Source organism: Mya arenaria, chromosome 2 (genome assembly GCF_026914265.1).
Source record: "Mya arenaria isolate MELC-2E11 chromosome 2, ASM2691426v1".
NCBI classification, from domain to species: Eukaryota; Metazoa; Mollusca; class Bivalvia; order Myida; family Myidae; genus Mya; species Mya arenaria.
This window is the reverse complement of record NC_069123.1, coordinates 4927840-4950611: the sequence shown is the minus strand read 5'-3', so window position 1 is coordinate 4950611 and position 22772 is coordinate 4927840. Positions and strand designations below refer to the sequence as shown.

At 35.6% G+C, this 22772-nt stretch overlaps 3 protein-coding genes across 4 annotated transcripts in view; 2 read left to right on the top strand and 1 right to left on the bottom strand.

Moving 5' to 3' along the window:
- Positions 1-22772, top strand: part of LOC128208967 (von Willebrand factor A domain-containing protein 3A-like) — a 60224-nt gene that overhangs the window by 15968 nt on the left and 21484 nt on the right. For both annotated transcript variants that reach the window (XM_052912739.1, XM_052912748.1), the window contains exons 8-18: positions 1331-1437; positions 2151-2276; positions 10134-10242; positions 12305-12370; positions 14849-14980; positions 16857-16995; positions 18664-18767; positions 19649-19824; positions 20401-20520; positions 21464-21538; positions 22449-22543. In XM_052912739.1, the coding sequence (XP_052768699.1) occupies positions 1331-1437; positions 2151-2276; positions 10134-10242; positions 12305-12370; positions 14849-14980; positions 16857-16995; positions 18664-18767; positions 19649-19824; positions 20401-20520; positions 21464-21538; positions 22449-22543 (1249 nt within the window). The remainder of the gene's footprint in view (positions 1-1330; positions 1438-2150; positions 2277-10133; positions 10243-12304; positions 12371-14848; positions 14981-16856; positions 16996-18663; positions 18768-19648; positions 19825-20400; positions 20521-21463; positions 21539-22448; positions 22544-22772) is intronic.
- Positions 4095-7116, top strand: LOC128208988 (uncharacterized). The gene is made up of 3 exons (XM_052912772.1): positions 4095-4873; positions 5134-5493; positions 5870-7116. The coding sequence occupies exons 1-3, from the start codon at positions 4682-4684 to the stop codon at positions 6620-6622; spliced, it is 1305 nt and encodes a 434-aa protein (XP_052768732.1). The 5' UTR covers positions 4095-4681; the 3' UTR covers positions 6623-7116.
- LOC128208979 (putative nuclease HARBI1) lies at positions 7579-9906 on the bottom strand. The gene is made up of 3 exons (XM_052912760.1): positions 9185-9906; positions 8391-9002; positions 7579-8298 (listed from the first exon to the last, which is right to left on the bottom strand). Exons 1-3 carry the CDS (start codon positions 9538-9540, stop codon positions 7935-7937), a joined length of 1332 nt encoding a protein of 443 aa, XP_052768720.1. The 5' UTR covers positions 9541-9906; the 3' UTR covers positions 7579-7934.

Here is a 22772-nt window from a genome sequence, read left to right as displayed (position 1 = left end):
ATAACACAGCATTATGATGTGAGGAAGAAATTTAAATACTTGTGTGACGTACCTGAACTTAAAGATGTTATAGAATCTCTTAAAGGGACAAGACACCAGATGATAAAAGTGCGCAAAAAAAAAGCAGATCGTAAAAAAATTACATAAAATTGATATCTTTGTGTACAACACATTGAATCTTACTAACCGTAATTAGAATTTTTCTGGGTTTGTCTATCACGTAAATTTAAAAATAGGGTTGGTATATGTATTTGTACTTATCATGTGATTTTCACATGCTAAATCAGACACACAATAAACTGGGAAACCATTATGCGCTTATAATCTTCAATCAGGTCAACTCAGCTGAGACAGTGACAAAATATTCTTTTAATCATGTAAAATGATGTAGTATCAGCATCATACTAGCTGGTATTGACAATTCCATGTTGTCTTGTAGATATAGTGTATTTGCCAATTTTGGGACCATCTGGTGTCTAGTCCCTTTAAATATTTGCTGAAATTGGGAAACATTTTATCACTGTTAGCTAAACAATATTGAAAACAAAGTACATGTAAGAAAACAACACTCATACAATCTTACTTGTATACAATTTAACATAATATGGTTTTATAATTTAACTGAAACTTGGTACATATGTTGAAAGTTAAAACACATACGTACAGCAAGGATCATAACTCTTGATTTGTCAAGTACTATAATACTCCTTGTTTGAATGAAAAAAACAACAGACAAGTGTTGATGGTCCCTTAATTGCAGCACTCTTGTAGGACATTTTTTAAACGAACTGTTACTGGGTAGATAAAGTTAAAAAAATTCATTGCACCACTTGAGAGGTTAACAATTATAAAATGAGAAATTGAGGATTATTGTTTGTGGCAGTAAAAGATATGCAATTTATTTCACTTAAAGTAATATTTCATGAGTGGCTTTTAATCTTAGACTGAAACAAACATTTTTTATTTTTTTTACATACTTATAATTTAACAAAAATAAAATTTAATTTCAATCAAACAATGTCATACCGACACGAAACTAAATCACATCATTGCATTTTCTTCCTGGCATTGTATGTGTTTATGTTAAACATTTTTACAATGAAACAGGTTGAATCTGAGAAAGTAGTGATATTATATTTTGATAAAGTCACTGTTACTCACTGTTTTAAACAGTTTCTTTATCAAGATATAATCCACCGTTATACTTCAATAAACCACCGGAAAGCGTGAAATAAAAATTTCCCTCATGAAATATGACACATTACAAAGGTATATATCATAAATATTTTATTCAAATTTGGTGATATCAGAATAAATGTTCTCATTTCAGCATCTGATAGACGAGCAATTGCCCAGTAAGAAAGGCGTATATCTGATGTCGTTCGGTACAGATATCGATCCATTATGGCCTGTTGTAAGAGATGTCAATATTCGAATGTAAGTTTTTAAAATCGTCTTCTGCTATTCAGGAAAGCTCTAGAATATTATTAACTCCGCTTTTGCATTGCCTGCAAATGTGGAAGGCACCCAGGGAGGGATTACTTTGTCTGGTGTCTTCCTCCGTGTGATGCAGTTGTTACACTTTCGCTTCGATCAATAACTTTTGAATGACTTCTTGTAGAAATGTCTACAAACCTCAACTGTGTATGCATATGCATGGACTGTCGCCAAACAAGTGTGTCTCAAACAGCGAAATAAATGAGAAAAAACACAACAACATGAGAAATGCATGAAATAAAAAACAGCTAGTTGATTTTATCTTGTTGCCACAGAAAAAAACAGTATCTGTCCAATACATTGAGACCATGAAACTTCATTGGTAGGTTGCCCTGACCAGTAAATGACCGCTGTGCTTTTTTATGAGGTCAGTAGGTCAAAGGTAAGGGTCATGGTCATCACTCTTGAAAAAATCCTTAAAAGGAAGTTCACCCTGAAACAAAAGATTTTAAACAGTGATATAAATTTATGCCCTATTCATGTAAATTACATGATGTAATATATAAATATTATTATAATAAATGCATGAATCCCTTATATTCCGTGTTAAAATTAAATTTTTATTTTTTATTTTTTAGTATCTGAGAGAGAAAGGTCTATGTGATGCGCGTGAAACCATCATGTTTAAATTAGATATTTTTTTAATTTCTTAGTATCGAAGAGGCAAAGGACTGGGTGATGCGTTTAAAACCATCTGGTGGCTGCAACCTGCTCAAGGCTATGAAACACATCTACAAACTGAAAGATGTGGACTCCATAATGCTCGTTCTTGGCAGTGTGTAAGTACAAATGATGTTTTATGTAAGTGTCAGAAGTATTATTCCTAGTGACTGATAACCTTTACAAGTGTAAGGTACATATATATATATATATATATATTTATATTATATTTCACCTGAGTTGCCATTACATAACAAGTTTAGGAAAATCGAGCCCTCATAAACTTTTGTATTAGATTTCAACTTATGTAAGATTATTTTTATCACCCTGACACATTTGTTGCCAGAAATATACATTTAAGCAGAGTAAAACAATGCGTTTGGGTTGTATTACATTCAAATTGATGAGGGTCATGTGTTAAAATCAAGCATAAAATCTTGCCATATTGATATTCACATGTAACTTAAAACAAACGCTATTTGTCACAATACTCATATTTCTAACAAGGGGAATATAATTTTTGCTTCCAATAAATGACTACACTCTGCATTTGGTATCTGCTTGAACTGCTATTGTTTTGAAACAGAACTTTCACTAAAACAAGTTTTTTTCATATACCATATCGATGGCCTCATTTCCAAATGTCAAAGCTACAAAAACGCATGTTTTCAGAAGCATCATTTTTAGTATTTAATCTTGTTAATGTGGTCACGCAATTTCTTTACAAAATTCTGAAGTTCAAAGTTACAATTTCTGAAGGTTTCTCTGTGAGATGTCCAATCATTGCTCAACATTTTCATCACATGATACAACACCATTTTCTCATTGGACTATTTATGCGGTATATTGTAGTAAGATGCGGCTCGCCTTAATGATTTTATTGATGTAAAAATTCTGAAACAGAAAAATGCAGTATTGGCATTTTTAATTAATACCGATATATATATATTAATGTGTCAATTAATTAGGGAAATCAATATTTAATACTTTTACAAAACATCGGTACACAATTTATATGGATATTGCTTATATGAGGGTATTTGAGAATTGTATAATGTCATTGTATTGAAACGTAAACTAGAACTTCTAAGGCTAAAACGAACCCCCCCCCCTCCCCCCCCCAAAAAAAAATGAATACTAAATGAGTGACATATTTTTTAGATAAAGAATAATGACACAGACTTTTTTATCCATTATAAGCCATTCTCAATTGTTTTATAGATTTCCACAGCAAATGAGTTCAAACATCACTTGTATTTTATGTTGCACTCTCACAGATTTACCATTTTTACAACTTTTTTATTTTTTGTCTTGGAAAAAGCATTTTTTGCGTAAATGTCTGCAAACCAATGATAAAAGATTGGTGACAAAAGATCAGATCGCAGATTTATATATTTCCGTTTTAAATTATTGTTTTATGGCTTAAACTGTTACTAACAGTTGAAGAAAAAATGCATAAAACATCAATTTTTAACTAAAATATAAAAATCTGTGATCTAAAATATAAAAATCTGTGATCTAAAAAAATTTCAGCAGTCTTATATAACTTGTCTCCATGGATTTTTGCAAAAATTGGCTTGTTCTAAGACAAAAAAACAACAAAAAAACTAGTCAAAACGTTCAATCTGTGAGAGTGCAGCTTTAAGGGTGATGATAATTGGAATCACACTGAATGCATCTTTTTCTGATATCAAATGCCAAGAAGACTAGTAGGAAGTATGAAGCATGTTGACAGTTGTTCACCCTTGTGTTCTGCAGTCAAAATTATAGTATAAGGAAATTAAAAATACTCGGCAAGATCATTGATCATATAATTTGTTTTTGTTTTTTTGTTAATCCTGAAACTCAAAACCTTTTTCATCCGCAAACGCTTAACATAGAAATGATTTGATACGTCCTTATTCTTTTTGTGTTTAAAGCTGGGCTCCCACTGCCGATCAGATCAACTCGATCAAGCCCGATCAAGCGATCGGGTACTTGTCTGGGTAGGTCGGCATGATTGATCGGGAGTGGTCGGGGAGGTCTACCTTGGTCGGCATCGCTCGGGCTTTCTACCCGAATTTTTTTGACATGTCAAAAAAATTCGTGTAGCGATCGTGTAGCCAAGCGGTCGAGAAGAGCTCGGGAAGCGATCGTGTATTGATCGAGTTGAAGATCGAGTTAATCGAGAAACAATCGTGTAGCGATCTTGTTTGGTCGGATTGACATCTTTTACCCGATCTGTAACCGATCTTCTCGACTTCTACTCGAGTAATATACGATCGCATCCCGATTAAGTAGATCTCTGTTCGATCTCTTGTCCAGATTATCAAGACTGCTACCCGACTACTCCACGACCACACACGACCGCACACGATCAAACCCCGATCACTGTTCGACCATACACGAGCTCACGTGACTAAAGCAAGAAAAGCGTGCTGACCAGTGTCTCATAAGTTGTTTGGACGCTGAAGATATAACATCTTTAGCAAACCAATATCTGTTAAAACATCTTCAGCCAAGCCATTTCTACTACAAACTAAAGATGCCGAGAAAAGGCAAAAGGCCGATAGGCAGTACAATTGCGAGTAAATGTGCAGTTGCTGCGCCTCAGCCTGAAATCGTGGAACCCACCCAGGAAGAGAGTAATGAGTCGCCTATACCCCCTACTGACTCTTCTGCCGAGCAAACCAGAAAAGAGCAAGTAGAAGAACGTCCGACTTCTCCTGAGATAGAGGTACTAAGCTTTTGATTTTGCTTTCCCTTCGAATACGAACAAACAACTGTCATTAGACTTATATTTTGTGTGTCAAGTGTTTATAAGGATATAATGCATAATTTGTTTATTTTATCATAACACACTGCTATGTTTGTCATGTTTTTTTACAATTAGTACTCTACATGTATATGTTTTTTTCGGCAATATTTTAGGCGCAAAATAACAAACATAATTGGAAGTTTCCTTGTTATTCATAAGTATACTTTTAATGTTTACAGACTGATATCAGGCCCCGGAAGACACTACATCGTACACTCACGCAAGATGAAGAAGATGACCTTGTAGCGTGGTTAAGAGAGAACTCGTTCCTCTTCGACAAATCATCCGCAGGATTCAAGTATAAGGAGAAGAAGAACAGTACATGGGCCGCGAAAGAGGCAGAGTTGGGCCTCAAACCTGGAGACCTGTCGTCAATCTGGTACACGAATATGAGAACACAGTATTCGAAACTAATTAAGCTTACCAACAAATCTGGATCTGGTGCTGGAGAGCGCACAGCAAGGCAACAGTGGATTTTGGACAACTTTGAATTCCTGCGCCCTTATCTGGTACAGCTGCGAACTCAGAGGGGATCCAAAGTAAGTACATGTAGTAATAAAAATCCTGTATAAATCATGTGTATACACTTAAAAGAAATATACGTAATCAAGCATTAAATTATTTCTAAATTTTAATGGTATAAAAGGGAGTTCAGTTTTTTTGCCTAAGTTTGACTCGGATTTAACGACAGCTAAGGCCATATCTCTATTATACAAGGCCATATGTGGACCTATGTTTTAAGTCTTGTGCAAGAGAAATACCATACAACATTTCTGAAAAGTTCATTTCAGAGCCGGGATTCAAACTCAAGCCAACACATGACACAGGATTCGCAGTCCAAGGCGTTAACCTCTCTGCCATCGGGGCACCTTCTTAAAAGTCTGTATTTATTCTGTGTACTTTCTATATTTGCAGTTTGCGGAGAAGAGAAAGGAACTTGTCTTGGAGGAGACAGAGGATGATGACGCCGCCTCCGATTCGTCAGCACCCTCTACATCAGCAGTATCTGGTTGCCGTCCCAAAGCAGCGCGTGTACTGTCCTCATTGACGTCCGAGTTGGAGTCCGTGCGTGGTGCCATCACAGTTGCGCAAGATCCAGCAGCACACACTGGCCAGTTTTTGGTGTATTTGATGCGCCAAATGGACCAGCAGAGAATGAATGTGTTTGTCACACGTGCAACAAGGCTGGCTCTGGACCTTGCGGAGGAAAGCCAAGAGGAGAAGAGACGACTAGCCACCCAAGAGGCAGCAGGGCATGTAGGTCAACAGATAGCAGATCCAGTTTTTGCCATGCCTGTCCCTCCCGCTCCTACATCATCTATATACAGAAGACAGGCTCCCATATCAGCGGCGTTCGGCTCAGCATGGCAGCAGAATCAGTTTCAGCAACAGGATCACATGCAGCAGGATTTTCAGCTAGCTACCAATATAGCTGCATCTGCACCACCAGCCCATCTTACACCACTGCTGAAAAGTTTTACTCACCTGCAACCACCAAATGTGCAGGCAATCTTGCAACAGCCTACATGTGCTTACAGGTCCATTACACCCGCCATAGAAACCCCAACCACGACTGCATCTATCATCCGCCAGGCTATGGATATGGTCTCGACACCAAATAGTTCCCCCATCCTAACCCAGGAGATGCATGACGCACCCAAGGACTGAACAAAGTAACTGGAAAATGGTTGAACCAGCCAAGTGATTTGATGATGTGATTTTACTCAAGTTTATGTGCATTGTGAATTTAGTTTTTCGACGTTTTGGTTTTTACTTTGAATAAAGGTTAAATAGCCTCATTCTTGATAAATATTACTGTTGACTGTTGAGTCTTCTTAAGTAAATCAATGTAAACTGTTCGTAAAATTTGTTTGGATAGCAATTTATCTTACTTAGAAACTTAATTAGCTTACTTTTGGCATAAGGCAAAATAACCCTGTTATTATGTAGGTTTCTGTCAGTATTAAAAGTTGAACTTAAATGTGTATTGTTATAACAAAACAAGGCTGGTCATGCTGGTAGCAATTACTTAAGAATACATGTATTCTAAAATTTAATATTTTTCTTCAGCCCCTAAACAATTAATCAATCAATTAAAAGTGAGCGTTGTGTTCTGGTAGTTAAAACGTTCGACCTTATGAAGAGATGTCTGCTACCGCAACTTGTCCTATACGTGTAGGTTATAGTTCATATAATGGAAAAATAACCAAATTTAATACAAGCGAGCGAAGCGAAGCGCCGTATTAAGTTTGTTTATTTTTCCATTATATGAACTATGACCGACTTATAGTTAACCCCGCCCACTATCATTCCTGTGCCTTCAATTAAAGTCATGTGATCGGGGGAAAATCACGCCATCCGTATACAGCGCGCCAATTGGTTGAACGGTAACTTGGATAAGTCGTTATCGATTCAAAATGACGTAACTACCGCTTGATAAAGCAGAAGTGACGTCATTTTGAATCGACACTTCTGTCGTTCCAGACAGTAGGCTGGGCTTGCTATTTGGCGCGCGCCATGTCTGCTGACCTAGTTATAATACGAACTTATTTGTGCAGAAGTGTTCTTATATGGAACATATTCGAGCAGAAATTTGAAAAATCTCTGGACGGTGATTGGCTCAGAAACTAGGGTGAACTATAAATGAAAGTTGTAAATTACTGGTATGTGGCTATTTCTTGTTGCCGACTTAGGTCATGTTCTAAGTTAACTCACCACCGTGATATGATTGAAATACTTCGAAAAAGGGCATAAAATCAAGAAACAAACAATCAACTCTATTGTATATACATGTATACTTGAAGCTTATTTCCTCCATTAACAAACATATCATGGAAACTATCATATCCAAATAGAAGATGACTTACTATAATATACTTAAACATATCGGAAATCACTTTAATAACTACATAACTTGTGCATACTCGCATCATATAGGTTATACACTTCATCAAAATATCTTTCCAAAGTAACTAACACACTAAATCATATTCTGTTGCCACTCAACTGAACCAGCTCGGGAGTTGAAGTAGTGTTTAATGTAGTTCCTCTGACTGACCCCAGCGGATGTCACCACATTTCTTCCATGGGTCCGATCACCATCAGCCAACTGTCTTCCTTGGCGCCATTCACCAGGTACTAATTGGTTATGCTCGTCCTCTTGGTCGACGGCCAGTCTTGCAATGGCAGGGTACCGTATGCTGATAAGGTTATGCAGTGTGACACATGCAAGAATAATCAAGTCAACGGTTTCGGGCATCTGGTTCAAGCAGCCAAGTAGGCACTGAAACCGCATAGCGAGAAGACCGAAGGCGTTTTCTACCACTCGTCTAGCCCTGGACAACCTAAAATGAAAGGATGGTGATGGTTTATAAGAACAAATTTCTGATTAAATGCATAGCTATTTTGCCAATAGTAATTCAAAAGATTGTCTAACCTGTAATTGAATATGCGCTCCTCGTTGGTCAAGTTGCGTCTGGAGTATGGCTTCATCATCCAAGTTCTCAACGGGAAGGCGTCATCTCCAATGAGGAAGTATGGGGTGTTCATGTCATCGCCAGGCAGTGGATCAGGGTCAGGCAAACCAAGGTTGTTTTCTTCTAGCATGGTTCTGAGTTCAGTGTTATTGAATAGCTGGGCATCGGATGCACTGCCATTAGCACCAACGCTTACCCAGATGAATTTGTAGTTTGCGTCTACGAGTGCGAGTAGTATTATGGAAAAGAAGCCTTTATAGTTATAGAACAGAGATCCAGAGTTCTTCGGGTTCTTTATCCTCACGTGCTTACCATCAAGAGCCCCGCAGACATGAGGAAAATTCCACTTGGTTCGGAAGTCATCTGCAATCTGCTGCCATTGTTCAGCAGTGACGACGTCTGGCAAAACCTCTTCAGAGTACTCCTGTATTATAGCATCCAAAACTTCAGGGACGAATTTACTTATTGTGTTACTTCCCACTCGGAATGAGTACATCAAGTCTGAATACGAGGCTCCAGTTGCGAGATGACGAAGAGTGACCGCCAACTTCAATCCAGGCTCCAGGGCTTCCCTGAAATAGAGATTGAACAATGATAAGTAATAACTAGCCTGCTATTATACAACGTATTAAAATTTCTTAAATATTAGTGACAATTGCACAGAGCTGTTGATGTCAATTGGTTGGAAAAGTAACTAGATGACTAATTATTTCAGAAATACGTGAAAATGATGGGGATCAAACCCATGATTTACCTGAAGTTGGTGTTCTTTTTCTGAATTCTGGGTGATATGCGATCAACAAGCTCCCCAAACATATCAGCGTCTACCCTTAGGAAATTTTTGTATCCTTTTGGGTCTTCCCTGTTTAGCTCCTGTAGCAGTTGCTCATAATGCCCATACAGGGGTCGTCGTGCAAGCCACTGCTTCATCCATATTTTCCTGCGCATTTGTCGCCTACGTCTATGCCTACGACCCTCAGCCTCTTCCTCTTGTTCCAACTCTAGCACTGCAATGGCCCTGTCTCTCTGGAGCTCTAACCATCTGGCCCACATCTGCAACTGCTCAATCTCCATAAATATGTATACTATGCTGGACACAACATATACCATGAAGTTTCAGGATGAAGTGATAATGATCAACACTGTTTGAAGTTTTTATTCTAAAAGTTTTGGTACACGACTGTTCACGACCTTCTACGACTCGAGTACGACTATGACGATCGGGTCGGGGAAAGATCTGACACCGATCGAGCAGAGATCCAGTAGGTCGAGTTGAGATCGTGTAGGGATCGTGTAAAGGTCGGGATGATCGAGCGGAAATCGGAAAGGTGGTCGGGTTGACGTCGTGAAGGAGTCGTGAATAATCGTGTGGAAATCGTGTGTGATCGACAAGAGGTCGAGAAGAAGTCGTGTATTCGCCTTTAGTCGAGCATGGTCGGGCCTGATCGGGGAATTTGGGTGATCGGGATGATCGAGTTGATCTGATCGGCAGTGGGAACCCACCTTTAAGGCATTTTTGCATAGAAAATAACTGAACGTCTTTTTTTCAACTTTGAAATTCATAAATACTGAAATAATTTTTTAACGATTTTTTTAAGAAAAACTGTTTTGTGAAAGCCATGTTTTCTTCTATGAAAGTGTCATTAAAAATCTTTAACCATGACCATATTTCATGAATTTACATTTTTTCATATGTTTTTTAGACCTGACCAGGTGTCGGACATCCTGTGTGATTATATCTACCAGATGGGCGTTGGACGTTCAATCCCTCTTCACTGTGTGGCTTACGATTGCAGCAACCAACTCACAAATGTAAACAATTATTATGTTCTTTTCGGTTTGGTATTTATGTGTTTTAATTGAGAGATGTTTCGTCAATCAGTCAGTGAAAGATAATCAGTGTGGTATTAAAGGGGGTAGACACCATATGATACAATAGCAAGCGAAAAAGAAAATCGTATTGATAATGTAGGGTGTCCCTTTTTTGTGCCCCTTTAATGTGTTTTCAAAGAAAACCAGGTTATAAGAATGGGGATGTCATTTCCAGGTGGGCAGGCTTCAAGTATGGGTTTCCCCGCAATAACTTGAGCTAGCATTGATGGATAGTAATGAAAGTCTGTGTGTAGGTAGCTTTTGTGATGAGCTAGCTTGGGGTTGCTTTTAAGGGGGCTGGTCTCAAGCTCAAGGTCACCAACAGATAAAAGACATTCACCTGAGACTTAGTATAGAAATTGCAGCGAACAATAAACACAAGATACTTAACTAGAGTAATTTTCAGTTACATTTCTATTTGATAAAAGAAAAGATAAAGGCTGCTACTTTTCCTAACTCATACAAACAATTCATTGTCCATAATTTGTGATTGCCCATATTAAAAACCTGGTTTCGTCACATTGCAGCAAGTATAGTTAATTTTGTTAATTCTTTCGACAAAGACCTATTAGTGTAAGCTATATCACTGTGTATTGATTGTCTTTGATCGCCAGCAAAATTCTCACTTTGATCTTCTTGACAATTTTTAAGCTTCTCTTATATCTTGAATAAGAATCGGCTAGCTACTGGTACATACACAACTATTCATGTTTCTCTGACCTAGAAAACAGAAATAAAGATTTTATTGGTGCTTAGGAAGCCAGCCATAATTATCTTGACCATCATAACTGGTTAACAAGAAGTATTTTCTCCAGGGATTGATTAAGATGTGGGCATTGATTAAGATGGGTTTTATGAATGACTATTGTAATAATGCTAATGAACCAAACATAGAATCAATATCACAAATGAGTGGTTTGGAGACCTAAGATGTAAGTGAACAGATCCCTTAAAGCTGCACTCTCACAGATTGAAGGTTTTGACAACTTTTTTATTTTCTGTTTTGGAACGAGCAAATTTTTGCGAAATTCCATGGAAACCAGTTATATAAGACTGCTGCCAATAAATCAGATCGCAGATTTTTATATTAAAGTTCAAAAATTGATGTTTTATGCATTTTTCTCAAACCGTTAGTAAGGGTTTAAGCCATAAAACATTAACTTTCGAACGGAAATATGCAAATCTACGATCTGATTTTTTTTGTCAGCAAACTTATATCATTGGTTTGCAGATATTTACGCAAAAAATTACTCTTTTCAAGACAAAAAATAAAAAAAAGTTGTTAAAATGGTCAATCTGTTAGAGTGCAGCTTTAAAATGATCTAGGTCAGACAATAATAACTCACTCCCTTCCAACCCACTGAATATGGTGTGGGTCAGACCACTGCAGATTAACACTTTATTAAGGATAGCCTTTTACTCTATATTAGATTTCTTTTACCATTTTAATTGTAAATGCAGTGCCTGAAAAACCTTGTGATATATAGAAAAATGCAATATCTCTAAATGCCAATCTAAATTTTAACGTATTTGTGTGTTTGTTGGCCAGTGATACGGGGAAGGGATTTGGTGTGCAATGGGACTTTAGGGTGGAGATTTCAGCAAGGAAGCATTTCTTGGAGAGAGGGAGGGTGCAGCCCCAAATTTCTCTTATCTTCTTAAGCTTAACAGGCTTAAGTGCTTATTTCAATAAGCGAAAATACATAGTTAAATTTGCTTTTTGATAAATGAAAACTTAAGAAGTTTTGAGAAATTGAGCCCAGATTACTAGTATTCAACTGGTTAAGATGGTAGGGATAAATTGTCATATAATATTCCTATTCGGACCCTCAAATCACCTATCATATCCTTCGATCACATTTTCAGACAAGTTAATCCAAGAAATAGTATAATTTATTTTGAAACAATTTTTTCTTACGGTTATATAATTTATTTTAAACCAAAATGTTCTCACAATATTTGTATGCTCGTTGATAACGCGCCCCCATTGTTTTAATTTCAGGTCACCTTACGTAATGTTGCTGAGGCTTCACAAGGGAGGTACCACTGTTACACGGCGAGCTGTGAGGTATTGTATAAAAGCTTGTTGTTGTTGTTTACTCTTAAAGCTGCACTCTCACAGATTGACCGTTTTGACAACCTTTAATTTTTTGTCTTGGATTCAGCCAAATTTTGTGTGAATATCTGGGAACCAGTCTCATGACTGGTGACAAAGGATCTGATCACAGTTTTCTAATATTTACGCTCGAAAATTGATGATTTATGGCTAAACACGTTTACTACACTTTAAGAAAAATGTTTACCAAACAATTGAGATCTGTTCTATTGTGTGGTATCCTATTTTACTCATTTAAAAACACTGATGCCAAAATCAGCTGATTCTGAGACAAAAATGAAAAAGTTGTCAAATCGGTCAATCTGTGAGAGTGCAGCTTTAAAAAAAACCTTTTTATTTTAGATTATTCTTTTAAACCATTCAACCGTTGGTGAGAGGGGAGCACCTTAAACACCGTTTGATTTAAAGTTGATATAAATAACACGATCTTGTTCAAGTTACCCATAAACATGTTTTATTTTGTAATGAAATAACAGCGCATGGTTGTATAAAATGATATGATTATAATCTGTTTATCGATTACTTGAACAACATTCTGTTGTTTATAATATACATGCCAAAAAGTCCATGCCAATTAAAATGACAGCAAGTTGGACGTTTGGTTTGCCAGGTCACAGTGTATAATGCATCAGTCAATTGTAACCACGGCCCCCCAGGTCCGGGGTTATACCAGGGATAGCCGGGGAAATGGGCTGTGTTTTTACCTTCCAAAGGGGCATTTGGCGGAGATTTAACCAGCAGTTCGTGCCCGCAGGGTGGGTATTTTACCCGGAATTGGCTGGACCAAAAGTCAAAGTCTCCGCTATTCCCTGGACCTGGGGGAGCCATGGTTACAAATTTGACTGGTGCACAATATTGACTGCCTTGGCGAGGGGGTGACAGCGCATATTGTCAACTTTAGGTATTTACTGTCGACTGAGTTGTAGCCGAGGTTGACAGTGTTTTTCGAAGGTTGAAAATATGCATTGTCAGCCTCAAGGCTGTCGATATCTGTTTTATATAACCGTACAAAAACTAAACATGACGTCAGAGGATAACAGTGCTGAAGAGGGTGATAGTGTGGGTGATTGAAGAAAATAATGCCCTCCTGTTTTTACTATATGTTCTATAGAATCGAGGTACCGTTATAATAATATACTTGGTACATATGTTCTGTATGCATATTTAGCTAGTCCCATAACTCTCTCTGAAATAGTTTTTAATTATGTCCAGCGATTCACCAAAAATAAAATGATCACTAAAATGTATTAGCAATGCTTTGGTGGAGGGAGTGGGGTGGGGGGAATAATAAATTGAGCCTAGTTTTACCTGTATTGGTATATATTATTCCTTTCAATGATGATGTTAAGCTTTCTCAAATACCAAATAAAATGAAAGTGGTGTGCGAAGAATAAGTCTTTCTAAAAATAGCAATTTCCACTAACCACAATAGTTATGTATGATTATTTGCTTGCATGACTCACAAAATCACCTGATAGTTGTGTCACAATCCTAATGACAGGTACTGAGAAAAGCACTTAAGACTAATGACTCTTAAATGCATGGAAGCTTTTAACAGCTTTTTCTGATGAAACCATTAGGAGATTGAATGTAACTGATTGTTACTAGAAAGTGGAAAATGGCTTTATATGGTTCTTGGGGATGTTGATTTGTATTTAGAATAAGCGGCAAACTATCAACAATGTTGGGGAAGTTTTGATGCTCTGACATGTTGACTATCGAATGAACAAAGTTTGTTCATATACCATATTATTATGTCTATACACTAGTTAAAGATGTGCTGGAGGTCTTTGTAAAGGTGCAATGTCATATTCTGGGTATTCTGGAGACTCATTTCCTGACACAATGCACCTTCTTACATCAATTCTATAACCTGCTTGTCTAAAAATGATGTACACTGTTTATCTATTATGAGGAATGCAGCATTATCATTCTTAAAGGGACTTGCTCATGTTTTGGCACCAAAAATGAATGTCTGGTTATGCATCTGAAAACAATTGTATTATAATTTTTTTAGTCTTTGATACCAAAATGAAAAAAAAAGATGATAATTAAGGTATAAAAACAACAACAACCTTGTTATACAAGGTATATATATGAGATATCGGGGGAGCAAACCCATGCCGATATAGTTAAAAAACCCAAACAGAAACGGATACCATTTCCACTCGCCCACCATGACTAGTGCATAAGCTGATGAATATTTTACCCTTTATTGAATACATTGGTTGCATCACATGGTAATGTCACTCAACCAATCACGCTACAGCTTTTTGCTGGATCATGTTACTAACGCTTTTCAAAATGGTAGACTTATTTGAGCACATTATCAACTTTTGTTGAAGGGTCCCAGTCGCCACTTTCAGAATTATTATTTTGTTTTTGTCATAAAAGGTGCATTTTAAAAAGTCACAAAAAATCAACTTTTAGGAGCAAATCTACACAGGCACAGATATCAGCGTGATTCTGAAGGAGATTCAGAAGGCTCAGGATGTCATCAACCGCATCAAGGAGATGAGGCAGGGCATGATGGGAAGTGCTCTCATATCAATCATGAATGAGGTAAGCATTATAATATACATCATGATGAGGTAAGCATTATGATATCCATCATGAATGAGGTAAGCATTATCATATCCATCATGAATGAGGTAAGCATTATGATATCCATCATGAATGAGGTAGGCATTATCACATACATCATGAATGAGGTAAGCATTATGATATCCATCATGAATGAGGTAGGCATTATCACATACATCATGAATGAGGTAAGCATTATATCTATCATGAATGAGGTACCGTAAGCATTATCATATCCATCATGAATGAGGTAAGCATTGTCATATATATCATGAATGAGGTAAGCATTATCATATATATCATGAATGAGGTAAGCATTATCATATATATCATGAATGAGGTAAGCATTATCATATATATCATGAATGAGGTAAGCATTATTATATACGAGGGTTGATCCAGAATTACGTGGACTTTTTTAATAATTCAAACATCATTTCACATAGAACATAAAAACTTCACATTCAATACATATAACATATTCTACATAATTCCTGCAATTTTCAGAGCAAAACATTGAATTTTCGCTAAATTGCAATCAAATTACATGGTTGAACCCGACCGGCACAGTCCAATGACGTCGATGACGTTGCGCTCATAAAGCGTTATATTTTTTCGAAGTATTACCAAACAACACTGACACATGGCGCGTAATCCACTGCATATATTATAAAAATATAAATAGATGGAAAAAATGAACCCCTAAATCGTCTCTTAAAACTCTTTGCACTTCCGTATCCTGCCCCGACGATGCTTTCTTCAACAAAAACCGTCAAATGGCGATCCCCTCTGATGACGTTCTTTACCAACGTCAAAAACGTCGTGCCACTCGTCTTCATCTGGATTTTTCCTTATCGTCTTCTATGGAATATCATCATTCTCTTAAACGTTAATGCCAGTTAAATACTAATGAACGACACATGTTGCTTCATTTTCACCTCGGCCATCATTATCATAATCTGTGTCCATGTTTTCCCCAATTAAATGCAACACTTCATCGTCTCGCGCTTCCACAAAGTCCGATGACGCCATGTTGTGTCCTAGACTGTGCTTGTAATCAAGTCAGAATATAACAACTTTCAAACGGAAATGACGTAAGAAACTTGAACAGTATATTAGTATGAAGTCAACGTAGTATGTGACGTAATTTGGCGGAATTTCATAGATAAACATGGAAGAAAAGCATGTTGTAAGAGATACATAAAAAGATTGTAAACGTTAATTTAAGACGGTGTGCCGACCGTGCGTTCCTGTTATTTTACATTCCGTAATTTTGCAATATTCATTAATTTTACAGACCTAAATTTCATACCGTCTATGCAGAATACTTTGAATAAGATATTCATGAATTAAAAAATCATTTGGACGAAAAATATAGAAAATATGTAAGAAGTCCAAGTAATTCTGGATCACCCCTCGTATATCATGAATGAGGTAAGCATTATCATTTCTATCATGAATGAAGTAATATCCATCATGAATAAGATAGCATTATGGTGTTCATAGGTTCTATTTTGAATACAGTTAACATTGTGGTATCCATCATGAATGAGGTTATTATGATTATATCAAATGTAAATGAGCAAAACATAATGGTATCCTTGTGAATGAGGTAAGCATTGTATCCATTATAAATAATAGCTGGCCATAGTTTGAGTGAGCTAAGAATAATGACATGAACTTTGAATGAGTAATTCATTGTTTCTATTATGAATAAGGTTAAGCATTGTGTTAATCATTTCAAATGAAGGGGAATGAACTGAACAATGTAAAGAAAACCAATATAAATAGATAAGTAAGATTTTATTTTTATATATTTTTTTTTAAATCAACTTTTAAACTTTTAATTTCACAGATATCAACTGAGGTTCAAAAATTGCCACAGTCTCGATTCTTACCTCGTCCACCAGGGCATGATAAGCCACTGAAAACTGAGATGCCAAAGTTCCAGCCGAAATCTTCCATCGAGTGGATCAAACATCATGGGCTTAAAGGTATAAACTATAATGTGCTGAAAAAAATAGCATATTAGCTTGAAACATAACATTATGCTTAAAAAGTTGAAAGTTGGTTGTCCGATTATGCTACTCACTTTTTACCTAAGTGAACCGGGTTTGTTTCCTGGCTTAGTGCATGTGAGATTGGTTCCTGGTCACAAAGTTGGACAAGTGGGTTTCCCGCGGTTACTTCGGTTTCCCCACAAAACAAGACCACTCTCTCGCATATTGAACCAGCGAAATTGATTAATATGATGTTGTTATAATAACTTGTTTTACAATCATTGTAAAATGAATAAGTTTGAACTAACCTTGCCATTGAAAGGTTGATCTTGAGGAATTAATTCATTAATCTTAAGTCATCACACATAGCATTTTGATAAAAATAATCTAGAGTTTAGAGGTATAACAAGTGTGGCTTCAGGGCTTTTTCTATAGTACCCACGGGTCCGACTATCGGACCCATTCCCAAAGCAAAATAGAAGATATTTTTCGTAATCTTCAGAAAAAAATCCCAATCAAAAGCAAACAAAAAAAGTTGTTTTTATGAAGGTCTTTTTACCTGTACTGTTTCATTCAAACTCCTAATGAATTATGTGATGTACAGTTTTGGGAATAATTGAATTCAGAAATCATTCATTATCACATTCAGAGATCTATCAGTATGAAATATTATCTGTCTTGATTTATTGCAATATATAAAGACATTTACACACATAGGATTGATATTTCAGCCATTTTAGGTCTTTTGAAAAGGAATAGAAACTAATAATTAATTATTTCCTCATTCGCAGGAGACTAAAAAGCTTGTTCTTTTAACTGTTAAATTTCCAAATTTAGGCATATTTGCGACTCAAATTTTCCCCAAATGTATAGGGTCTTTTTCCCAAAATGGGAAGAAAAAGCCCTGGGCTTTTTTTACTGAATTTTTTAATGTGATTATTTAAATATAGCAGAGGTGAGAAGACAGATTGATAGAGTATTCAAAATGTACGCTTAACTTGTGTTTGACTTATAGCAAACTTCAACTATAATAACATGACTTTTGAACACTTCACAATTAATGCAATTAAAATAGATAATGTACCAAGCCACTATAAAGATATTTTTTTTAGCTAAATGCATTTCTAAGTAAAAAATAACCCTCCAAAGTCATTTAGACAGCTACACTGGAGATTTTTCACACTATACTAATACAGTGAAACAAATGACCGCAAATGACCGAAAACTGTACTTGGAAATCGGGTGGTATTTTGTTTTCTGGATGTCAATAAACCTTGATAAAAAGATTACATTACAACATGTTATTTGCAATAACGAGATCTGTGATTTTTAATCAGTACGCTGGCTTTCCTGTTGTTTTGTTTGATATGTTTTGAGGTCATATTTTTTATACATACACAGTGTTAAGTACATATATCCAGCAAAGCAAATTAAAAGGCAGATCAGTGCAACATGAATAGTTCATAATACAAATATGAAAATAGGTTTAAATGGCAGACAATTTAAAAAAACCCTCTGTATTGTAATCATAACCTGTTTCAATGGTTATCTATATAAAAAGTCATCGAAAACGTTGGAGCAATAAGGTTAATTGAATTCCCTTCCGTAACCAGTTTCTTTTTGTTAGCAAATTTATATGATCTTTTGATGTTGTAATTTCAGCCAAGCAGTTGGACCTCTATCAAGTTCTTGCTCCAAATGCGTACTCCTACAAAGAGGAATTCATCCCAGTTATCAAAAAGGCTGTCCAGTCTCAAGTTCATGAAGTAAGGACAATACTCAGATTCAAACTATAAATGAATACGGGTCCTGTGAGTTTGGTTAGTGGTCACCAAGCCAGACAAGTGGGTATTCTCTGGGTTCTCTGTTTTCCCGCACAGCACAAGGCCACACTCTCTACAACAAATTAATATGACATCATAGTTTCTTGTTTCTAAAAATAGAAGTGCGGGCCCTATACTATTATTTTAAGGTCATGGGTACTTTTACAGTGATGTACATTGAAATTGTCATATTTGAATATAACAAATTTGATTTGGTGTCAAAATACTAAAAAATTAAATTTGACTATAAACCCTATTTTCAGTTGTTGCGCTTCTTATACTTAAGTAGAATGATGTAAGTTGTATAAATTTCTATTGCTGTTTTTAAAAAAATAGGATTTGGTTATTTTTATTATTCAATCATGCCGTAACATTGGTGAATTTATAATTTGTAAGGTTTTATATTGGCGATCTGATTAATTTTGAAATTATTCTGAAAATTAAATTGAAACATTCTCCAGTTAATTACCATATTTTAAAATCTATTTACAATTCTAGACTCATATTATTATGTATGCATAATATTCAGATCTTGTCTGAAAACACTTCCAAATCTTTTAAAGTTGGACACAAACTATTCACAGAAATGATTGTACAATCCAAACAGCATGATGGTATGGCAGTGTGTCAGATAATGAATAATTATAACAGATTGTGATGGTTTAAAATTACGGTGAATTTTCTGACAAAATTAACAGAAGAAATATGGTAGAGTTCAAACGGCATAATGGTACAGCGATTTTATCTCATGATAAATGATTTTACAGAAAGTTTTGTCATGAAATTACAGTGAATTTTCTGACCAACTAACTTCTGTTTTATAGAAAGCGATGGTACAGTTCAAATGGCATGACGGTTCAGTGAAGAATGTTCACGTTGACATGACACAGTTATTTGAATATCAGAAGCATCTGGCAGCGACGGTCAGCACATACGAGAGCAGGATAGACTGGCTCGCTAGCGGCAGTCGGAGAATCTTTGGAACAGTTTGTGAACGAAAGTGAGTGGGGTAAAGATAACATGGGGCCATCTTTGAAAATAATTTTTTGCAGTGACATCATGACTCAGCAAAAAATGTCTCTGTTCAATTTTTTGGCCCAAATTTCTCAAAACTTCTTAAGCATAAAAGGCTTATGTTGCTTATTTCAATCAGCTAAAATACATACTTAAATTGAATTTTAATAGATGAAAAAATGTTTATTGTGATTATCATAAAGATAATTCCTATCTCAAGTATAAAAACTCTTATTAAAAGAAGTAAAAATTTTCGCAAATTATTGAAAAAAAATAAATAGTATGCTTAGCAAAATCCTGTTGTAAGTGACTTAAGACATTTTGTGTAATTGGTGCCTGGAGTAGTGCTAAGTGTATAAGTGCTATAATGTCTGTTTTTCTCATTTTTAAGAGTTTTGTGACTTTTAATGGAAACAATATTTTATAAATAACTGTGATAAACTACCTACTTGTTATGTTAAATCAAGTATTAGCAAGTAATTTTGTTAGATGGAATTAGACTTGTTATGGTTTAGGAGAATTTCAGAAGTTGGGGCCTGACATTATTTCATTTCTTTTTCAGCGTGGTTATTCTCGTAGACCTGTCCGTGTCGAACGTCAACTACCTCGTGCACATACAACACTCATTGAGACTGCTGATGGAACAACAACTGGCCAACAAGGATTACTTCAACATCATTGCGTAAGGACTGGTGGCTATCTGCAAGCCATTGTATAAAACTGGTCAAACCTTCTGTGTGGTCCAAGTTGGTCGAAAAGTTTATGATAATGTTCAATATTTATCAAATAAAAATCGCAGCTTTTGCAAAGCTTTCTGAAAAGATGGAGCTTTTGCAAGGATTTATAATAATTGTAAGAAAAGGGCACATTAAAAACAGTTTTGTAAATATGCATCTTTAGTTTTTATTTGGCACAGTCAAAACTATTAACTGATCAAATCATTTATTATAAATGTGAAAATAAGACTAACTATTTGCTGCAGATAACCTCAAATCTTAAGATTATACTATTAGCTGGCAACTAGTTATAAATTTTATTTTTATTTTCTCTGTTTTTTTTTTAACCAAATGGTTGAATTATTCTAATATATGCTTGCTATGGTTGTCACCGTCATTTGTGTTCTAAAAATTTGGAAAAAAAAATCATCCAATATATACTAAAGTCAATATCTTAAATTAAAACTATATATAGACTGGTACAGTGGTAGGTTAATTTCTTATAAAAAAACATGCTAGTTTAATTTCTTATAAAAAATGCTTTTCTTGCACACCAGGTTGTTATTTCCGGTGATTTTAGTCGTGAGGGAAAATTGCAACAAAATTATTTTATTGAAGAATGGAGATAAATAATCTGTTGGTCGTTAAAAATTACTTTTCATCTGTAGATAACTATTGCTTTGTGAGGGTCATTTTTTTCCTGTCATGCACAAATCCATGAGGTAAATTGAAACCTAGAGATCTATTCAAATAACTATAAGATTTAATTTTATATTAGATAATAAAATAACATCTTTGTTAATTTTAAATGAAGAGATTTGCAAAGAACCAAGATAGTTGTGAAAAAAGGTCCTTGTGTAAAGGAAGTCATTCAACTTATGTTGCGTACATGTCCTATGTCTTTCCTAGGTTTGGAAGCGTGACGGTGGCATGGAAGCCGACAATGTGCAAACCAACCCTCGAAAACCTGCAGGAAGCATGGAGGTAATTATAAAAGTTTCAGGGAAATTTGGTTATGTCAATCTTGTCAAGAAAATATGATTAACATTGCAACAGAATGCAGAATTTTAGAGTATTTTCTCAATAAAATTCAGTTACCTACTGTGTTGGGGTAGCAGTGATTAAAATTGAGATTTTTTTGATCAAGTCCATAATTGTCACACTATAGTTATATGTGATGATGCCATTAAAGTGGGTACTCACATTTTAAGTTTTTAACTGTACTCCAAGCAGTACTATTTTGAGAGCATTTCAGTAGAAAGAAAATTAGAATACCCCATGCTTTGGAAAATTATGCTTAACAAATAAAAGCAGATAAAAGTGTATCAACAGACCTTTCATTTGAAAATGTTATAATTTACAGGTGACCTTTGACTTGAAATAGCACATGTAAACAAAGGGAGGTAACTGTAAAGTTTCAGGTCATTGTTTTCAGGCACAATGTGGGAATTGAAGAAAAATGTTAGTCTTTTTTAATTGATTTTTTTTGTACTTGATTCAGGCACTAGAATTACGCGTATCTGCAGAATAAGGTTCCATTAGTTTGTTTTTTTGATGGTATGGGGGTTTATCTTAATCTGCTTTCAAGCTAGATATCCTAAGTCACCGTAGATTTTCTCAATAATGTCTTGACTGACTTTGTATCCCTTTTAATAGGCCTTATCTCATTTATCAAATTTATAACCCACAGACCTCAATAAATGTGAATATTAACATATTTATAAGATATCCTTTTCCGAGCTTGGGCTTCAGTCTCTGGCTTCCAGTCTTGAGCTATGTTCGATCCCTTGGTCATAGCTTTTTGGACAGTAACAAAATATGAGTGGAAAATGTGTGTCAGAATTTGAAATTATAAGAAAACCATGTTATAATTCCACTTTCTTTTGTTTTATAGGTGGGTATTGGATTTACAATGTGGCGGAAGTCGGAACTTCTTGGACGCCTTCCGAAAGTGTGTGGAAAATGAAGAAGAACGCTCACACAGTATTCGTAAGTTAATTATATACTTTTATGTTGTCCATTCAGTTGAATAGCTTTGCGACCTGAACAAAGCTTACCCTGACTCATCCTTAAGAATCAACATTTATTAAGTCACTGGGCCTGTAAGATCTTATCAATGTTTTCTAATTTTCTAATGTTTTCATCAAGTTTAAAAATGAAATTTTAGCAAGTTATTCAGTACATTGGTGTCTTAAAGTGATATTTACCTTTCTGAAGG